Source organism: Galeopterus variegatus, unplaced genomic scaffold (genome assembly GCF_000696425.1).
Source record: "Galeopterus variegatus unplaced genomic scaffold, G_variegatus-3.0.2 Scaffold10522, whole genome shotgun sequence".
NCBI classification, from domain to species: domain Eukaryota; kingdom Metazoa; phylum Chordata; class Mammalia; order Dermoptera; family Cynocephalidae; genus Galeopterus; species Galeopterus variegatus.
Window position 1 is genome coordinate 23,194 of NW_007736633.1, and position 8,693 is coordinate 31,886.

The 8,693-nt window shown below is 30.7% G+C and overlaps 1 protein-coding gene across 1 annotated transcript in view; it reads left to right on the forward strand.

The window, feature by feature from the left end:
* MUT (methylmalonyl CoA mutase) overlaps positions 1 to 8,693 on the forward strand; it is a 49,947-nt gene that overhangs the window by 11,078 nt on the left and 30,176 nt on the right. The window contains 5 exon segments of the mRNA XM_008594291.1: positions 563 to 734; positions 3,474 to 3,722; positions 5,968 to 6,079; positions 7,509 to 7,523; positions 7,526 to 7,623. Coding sequence (XP_008592513.1) covers positions 563 to 734; positions 3,474 to 3,722; positions 5,968 to 6,079; positions 7,509 to 7,523; positions 7,526 to 7,623 — 646 coding nt within the window.

An 8,693-nucleotide genomic window follows, 5' to 3' on the forward strand; every position in this document is an offset into this window, starting at 1 on the left:
ATTTTTTTTTTTTTTTTTTTTTTTTTTTTTGGTGGCTGGCCAGTATGGGGATCCAAACTCTTGACCTTGGTGTTATAACACTGTGCTTTAACCAGCTGAGCTAACCGGCCAGTCCACAATCATTCTTTTAAAAGAAAACCTTTCTCACTATCCATATAAACTAAGTTTATTGTTTTTGTTTTTTTTTCCCTTTGTAGGGTACCCCTGCCTTGCATAATGGGTATTCCTAAAATCCTAAAATATTTTATTTTTAGAAGTGAAGCTTTAATTAAAGACACAAGAGGAGATTCTTCCCTAGAGAAAAATCAATTGCAAAGGGAATAATTGTTACTTAAAGCAAATAATCAGAGCTATTTCTTTTGCATGCATGAAAGTGTACTTTTATACTTCTGTGTGTTAGTTTAAAGCTTCGTAAATATATGTGCATTGATTTTAATTCAAGTTAAGTTTGAAATTAAAATCTGGAATTGATTTTCTAGTGTATGATACAATTAAAATTAATTATTTTCTCTTTTATATTTTTAAATTTAATCCAGTTCTGGTCTTAACATCTCTATTTTAGGTTGTCTTTCTTCTGGGGAATTGGGATGAACTTCTACATGGAAATAGCAAAGATGAGAGCTGGTAGAAGACTCTGGGCTCACTTAGTAGAGCAAATGTTTCAGCCTAAAAACTCTAAATCTCTTCTTCTAAGAGCACATTGTCAGACATCAGGATGGTCACTTACTGAACAGGTGTGTATATAATTTAAAATATAGAATTTTAATAAAGTCATATATTTTATTCCAATCAACAGGAAGTCAGGAAATAGATGTAAGAGCATAAATTGCTAATATTTGAAAATCATAAATATTCTGAAGCATAAGGCAGATTTAGGTTTGTATTTATACACCTATAATAAATAAATAAAATTGGCTCCCTCTAGTGGTTGACAACATAAAATCATTTAAATCTTAGTTAACCTAAGGTGAGCTCAGGGAGGACAGAAACCTCTCCTGAAGCAGAGGGACAAAAGCTCACCTGATCTTGATTTTCAGTGGGAATACAGACCGTGAAAGTGGGGCCTCACAAAAAAAAAAAAAAGAAAAAAATCTTAGTTTACATGTAGTGTTGTTTTACTTTTATCTTTATTTAGTTTTTTCTTGTATGAGTTATTTTTAAAAATTTTTTTTCATTTTATGTGTTTATGGGGTACAATTTGTTGTTCCAAAACATGCATATGTTGTATAATGATATGATCAGAATACTTGGCATATCTGTCACCTAAACATTTGTCATTTCTTTGTGGTTATAACATTCAATATCCTCTTTACTGGCTTTCTTGAAATACACAATACAATATTGTTACCTATTATCACCCTAGGACACCAGAACTTATTCTTCCTATCCAATTGTAACTTTGTAACTTTCTATCTGTCTACCAAGCTTTCCCCGACTCACCCCCCACCCACTTTCCCTGCCTCTGATAATCACTATTCTATTCTGTATATCTCTTTTTTTTCCTCTTTTTAGTTTTATTTCTTAACTGACCCATGATAATTGTATATATTTATGGAGTACAATATGATAATTAGATACATTCATACTGTGTGCAATGATAATATCAGGTGCTTAGAATGTCCATTACCTCAACCATTTGTCACTTCTTTGCATTAGGAACATTCAACATCATCTTGATTACTTTTTTAAAAGTAAAAAATGTTTGATTATGAGGAAGAAGAAAAAGTTGTAATTTAATTAATATTCTTCTATATAATTTTAAGAGTTAAAATTCTTAACATTAAATTGCCTAATTAAAATTTGATTTTATACATATACATATTTTATTTATTAGAGTTATTTGATTTAAAGAGCATCCAATCAAACAGATTATTTAAAGACTATTAACCAGTTGGGTAATTTATTTTAATTTAATTTTATTCTGTTGAAAATTGTATAGTGATGACCTTGTTTTTAATACACGTTCTTTTTATATATTGAATTATTTTCATACATTTAAAATATGTTTAAAATTACATTACTTTTATACATTTGAAAGTGGAGAACTAGTATATATGAAATATAATTTCAGATCCTTATAAGTGGAGAAACAGATTTTCAGAATTGGAAGGACTTTAATTATAGTTTTTGTCTTAACCTACTTGTTTTTACACATAAGGAAATTGAAGTTCAGATAGGTTCAATGAATTGCCAAAATCACAAATTAAGAATGCAACTAACTACAACCCAAATTTCCCGTCTTGTATTCCCTTGTTCATCTGTTTTATTAGTCATTTATTGAGTGCCTATTTTGTGCATATCATTGTGGTAGATACTTTGAGTTATACAAAATAATTAAGATGATAATTAGATACATTCATACTGTGTGCAATGATAATATCAGGTGCTTAGAATGTCCATTACCTCAACCATTTGTCACTTCTTTGCATTAGGAACATTCAACATCATCTTGATTACTTTTTTAAAAGTAAAAAATGTTTGATTATGAGGAAGAAGAAAAAGTTGTAATTTAATTAATATTCTTCTATATAATTTTAAGAGTTAAAATTCTTAACATTAAATTGCCTAATTAAAATTTGATTTTATACATATACATATTTTATTTATTAGAGTTATTTGATTTAAAGAGCATCCAATCAAACAGATTATTTAAAGACTATTAACCAGTTGGGTAATTTATTTTAATTTAATTTTATTCTGTTGAAAATTGTATAGTGATGACCTTGTTTTTAATACACGTTCTTTTTATATATTGAATTATTTTCATACACTTAAAATATGTTTAAAATTACATTACTTTTATACATTTGAAAGTGGAGAACTAGTATATATGAAATATAATTTCAGATCCTTATAAGTGGAGAAACAGATTTTCAGAATTGGAAGGACTTTAATTATAGTTTTTGTCTTAACCTACTTGTTTTTACACATAAGGAAATTGAAGTTCAGATAGGTTCAATGAATTGCCAAAATCACAAATTAAGAATGCAACTAACTACAGCCCAAATTTCCTGTCTTGTATTCCATTGTTCATCTGTTTTATTAGTCATTTATTGAGTGCCTATTTTGTGCATATCATTGTGGTAGATACTTTGAGTTATACAAAATAATTAAGAGACAATTATGAGATGAGGGATCACATTATTTAAGTAGAAGATGTATACCTTTGTGATGTACTAATAAAATAGTATTTAGGCAATGTGAAAATAAGCACAACAGATATGTGATATTTCAGAGGATTATAAGAGACAATGTTTTAGTGCCTAAGCTCAGACTAGACACCTTGACTCTTAATTCTGATTTTGGCTTGTTCACTAATTTATCTGAGTTTATTTGATATTCCGAGGCCTGATGTAAACATTGGCATAGAAAGTATGCAGTATGGAAAATATCACTGCCTAATCATATTGTTATTTACAGCTGCAATATCTACCAAATATTTTCTTGTTTTGTTTTTTTACTGAACGTTTTAGGATCCTTACAATAACATTGTCCGTACTGCAGTAGAAGCAATGGCAGCAGTGTTTGGAGGGACTCAGTCTTTGCACACAAATTCTTTTGATGAAGCTTTGGGTTTGCCAACTGTGAAAAGTGCTCGAATTGCCAGAAACACTCAAATCATCATTCAAGAAGAATCTGGGATTCCCAAAGTGGCTGATCCTTGGGGAGGTTCATATATGATGGAATCTCTCACAAGTGATGTTTATAATGCTGCCTTGAAGGTCAATTTCTCCTCTTTGCAACTTTGCTTTCAAGATTTATAAATTTATAAAGATTTATAGATTTTTTGATTTATAAATAAAATTATTTACAGATTTATATCAAGATTTATAAAATGCTTGACAGAAGAAGGGAAATTCAGATTTGATTTTATAGTTTTCAAAACTAAGACTTAATTTAAAACTACATATGTATTTGTATTTAAGTATTTTATACAAAGAGTTGAACAGGCACTAAAAAGCATATACAGAAAAACAGCAAGCAGTCCTTTGTCTTCCACTTGTTTTTTTTTCTGTTCCAGGACCAAGTTACATACTTCTTTATTGTTTGTTTGTTTTTATCTGCATAGTTTAAAATCACCTGCGTATACTGTTTCTTCTAATTCCATCAACTTTAGATGTTAGACTTTAGACATTATCTTTTGCTTTTCTAGTATGGTAGATTAGTACTTTACCTGACTCTTACTCTTTCTTTTCCTCCTCTCTTACTACCAAAATAATTATATATCAATATAATTCTTCTTGAAGTCCTCTAATGTTCTCATTTGATTTAAACTGATTTCTCTCTAAGTCTGCTGACCATTGTTGTCTTTTGACTTCTCTTTGCCATTATCCTGGGATTATTTTTTCCCTTTTTGTTGAATTCTGACTCCTGAATCCCATGTCTATTTCTTCTTTATTTCGAAGCACATCTCATAGCGACCTCCTAAAAAATGGTGCATGGGAGATGAATTATATAAAACGTTGCATGTTTGAAAATGTTTTTATTGTATTCTTGTACTTGACTGTTATTCTGACTATATTTGAAATTATTTCCATTCAGGAATTTAAAAACAAATTTATAAGCATTGGTCTGTTTTTTTTATTCTAGCTTTTTATTCTAATTTCCAGTGTTTCTGGTCAGAAAGCTTATGCCATTCTTATTCAGGATCTTTCTTTCTGAAAGTGATAGAATCTCTTATTATTTGTGTCAATGTGTAACTCTGTGTGTGTTTTTCTTCCTTTATTGTTCTGAACATTTGGTGGGTCTTTTCATCTCACCCTCCTTTTTGTATTTTCATAGCTCTGGGAAATTTGCTTGTTATTATTTCTTCAATAATTTCTTCCTGCCATTTTTCTATGGTTTCTCTTTCTAGAACTCCCAGTTATAAGATGCTGGACCTCCTTAAATAATATGCTGATGTTCTTATCTTTTCTATAATGCATCTTCTTGACTTTTTGTTCTGTTTTCTTGGAGATTAGTAATCTTTATCTTTGTACTTGAATACTTTAAGATTCATATATCATATTTTTAATATCCAAGAGCTCATTTTTATTTTCTAATTTTTCCCCTTGTATTGTATGTCATACTATTTTATTTCCTTGATGTAGAATTTCTTCTTCTGAGGATATTGTTTGGTGTTTTCTTCTGCATCCTGTATTGTCCTTATTTTCTTTGTGTGCTTTTTCCTTTAGTCTTATCATTCAGAATGTAGGCTTTTATTTCAGTAAGACATCTTATCTTTGCCTCTTTCTGTATTTGGTGTTTAATAGTCCATTGCCTCTCTAGTTTATTTTCTGCAGACAGTGAACTTCAATTCTCCTGACAGAATGGGAGAAGGGTAGTTCCAAACTCTCAAGAGGTTTCTCTTTAGCTTTCTACCTTGCCCTTGTCTTCTGTAGAATCCAATACAGATATGTATTTCTTGAATTTTACAGGGAAAATCAAATTTGACCTTGTTCCTTTCGGCCAAGTCATGTATCATTCCACTATCAGTTTTTGGCCCTTATATATGAAGCTGTGATTGAAGATTTAGGTATTTTCTGGTTTTATTAAAAATGGAGTTATATCATTTCTCTGCTGCCTAAATCAGAAGTAAAATTGCAATTTGAAATATATTTTTCTGAAAGAGTCTTTATTCTGTGACTATGAGAACTTTGTGTAACTAAAAATAACGTTTAGAGAATTGATATTATCTTTAATTTCCTCCAAGAATTGAGTGAGAAGTTTTGTGTTTTCCAGAATATACTGGTTAGTTTTTCTGTTGTCTTTTCAAATAACTTTAAACACACAAATTCTGATTAATGCCCTTGATGTTTACTTAATTTTTTTCATAAAACATTAGCATTTAGTTTATAATTTTATTAGTAATTATCTTAGTAACACTCATTACAAGTTTGTATATTCAAAATATGAACTATAGTTCAATCTGTATAATTCAAATTTTCATATTCTCTTCTGTTTTTATTAATCTGTTTATCTTATTAGCTCATTAATGAAATTGAAGAAATGGGTGGAATGGCCAAAGCTGTAGCTGAAGGAATACCTAAACTTCGAATTGAAGAATGTGCTGCCCGAAGACAAGCCAGAATAGATTCTGGTAAGAAAAAATGGAAGAGTTTATATATGAAATCCAGTATTTAAAAGGAAATATTAATTTCTACTTGAAGATAACATATATAATTAGCAAAACAAAAATAATGGAAAAATGGAACTTGGGCAAAATTTTTTTTCGTATGTATTTATTTCTATATGTCTATATCTGTGTTTGTATTTTTGCATGTGTGGATGCACACAGGCAAGCATATGTAAAAAGTATATGTGTTTACATACCTATTATATATGTGTACGTGTGTGGGTGAATATTGACAACATTCTGAAGATGTCACTCTTAATGGTCCTTTTGCTTTGCGTTGGACCATTCATTCATTCATTCAATCAGTGAGTGCTTTTTTAGTCTGTTATGTGTGAGGCCCTTGCTATGTCTGGGCATACAACTGTGAACAAGACTTACATGGTTTCTGTGCCCATAGCAGTTACATTCTGATAAAACAGAAAATGAACAAGTAAATAAAATAATTACAGATTATTGTAATTATGCTGTGAAAGAAACATGAAGGAAGTAAGAAGGAATATAACTTGGGGTAGTGGTGGTGGGATGTCTTCAGATAAGAGTAATAATCTGGTAGTTTTAGGCAAAATATGTTCTTTATCATGTAGGGATGTGCGTTTGTAATTTTGATTTATTACTTATAGATTTTTAAAGTATTTGTCCTTTATTGTTTAAAAGTGATTGGCTATAATAGAATTCAAGAAAATATTGGAAAAGCTATTGGGTGTTACTTCTGTACCTTATAAATTTTAGATAGTAACTGCTCTGATTGTTTTTATTTTGTAGTGTTAGAAGAGAGTTTATCAGAAATTCTAGGAAAGTGTATAGTTTTTTTTGTTTTTTTTTTCCTTTTTGTCTTTTTTTTACTGACCGGTACGGGATCGCAACCCTCGGTGTTGCGCCCGTACCCGGGACCGGCAATGGGATTGCAACCCTCGGTGTTGCGCCCGTGCCGTGCTCAGCCAGTGAGCGGGAACCGGTCACCACATGGGATCCGAACCCTCCGTGGGAGCGCCGCAGCCCAGGAAAGTGTATAGTTTGAGAGAATAGTAAAAGTCCTCCCTTACAGAGATTCTGATAGTGTGCCGTGCTCAGCCAGTGAGCGGGAACCGGTCACCACATGGGATCCGAACCCTCCGTGGGAGTGCCGCCGCCCAGGAAAGTGTATAGTTTGAGAGAATAGTAAAAGTCCTCCCTTACAGAGATTCTGATAGAAACCCGTTCATTTCCCTTATACCCTCATCCTAGATTGGGATTTGCTGATTTGTATTGAAGTTGCATTAAGAGTTAAGAATAATACTTAAACAGTATTAAAATATTAAATTTGTAAGGAAAATACATGATAATCAGAGCATTACTCTTAGGCAATTATTTGTGAATAGACTGTACATATTATTTTCTTTTGGGAAATTAACAGGTTCTGAAGTAATTGTTGAGTAAATAAGTACCAGTTGGAAAAAGAAGATTCTGTGGAGGTTCTGACAATTGATAATACTTCAGTGCGTATCAAGCAGATTGAAAAAATTAAGAAGGTAGTAATAGCTCTTTTTTTATTATTATTATTTTCTGTGTTCTGGGCACTGGCTAAGCCCATATGTTGTTCTGCTTAATCCTTACAACCACCACATGAGGTGGGTATTATTTTCCATATACTAAAGATAAGAAATTGAGAAACTTGCTCAGGATAAATAATTGGATATGTTGTTATTAAAAAACACACTACAATAATACCTTCCATAATTTACAGATTAGAACTAAGGCTTAGATGATTATGTAACCCACTCAAAGTTAAAAACAAAGTAAAGTTCAGTGTCAGTATTTGACCCCAGGACTTCTCATTGTGATTTCTTTCCATTAGACAATCATTTCTGATACTACTAATGAAAGAATCGTTTGCTTTCTGATTTTTAAAATTCAACTATATTTGATAGTATGTTAGTAAGCTACAGTATATAGTGAACTTTATTTTGATTGAAACTAAAGTACTATATTTCCTTTCTATTTTCAATTTCTCACTGAGATGATCCAAAGTGTATGAAATAGTAAAATAGATAAAATGTATTAATTCTTACTGTTGTAACATATATTTGTTGTATGAAGCTACCTTGGCCTTCTAATCTCTACCTTTTGTAATTACTGTTATTTCCAAGTCAGAAAACTTGAAATCCCATAGTGGTTTTTCTCTGTTCACTTTCTGTTTGTTTAAGATATGTTTTTTTTTTTATTTGTTCAAATGTTCTATAAAAGTCTAATAGACTTTGTCCAGTTAGATTGAATATATAATGATCATCTTCAATTTTTTTTTCATTAGAGTTAATGGCAAATATTTAATGATGTTATTTCCCCATCATCCTCAATCTGATAAGGAATAATGACTCCTCTATCACATTTTGTCATTTTTTTAAAAGGCCCTAGTTAGTATATAGTATTATATTTTCAGTGACTATAAAAGCCTTAGTATTTATTATATTTGGAAAACCCCTCTTCTCTTCTCTTATACTTTAGGTTCTTATTAACTCTACACTCTCAAAGTTTGAGGGTGTTCCATTTACCTTAAAAGATGATAAACCTTTGGCCAGCCACCAAAATATCAATAGAAATT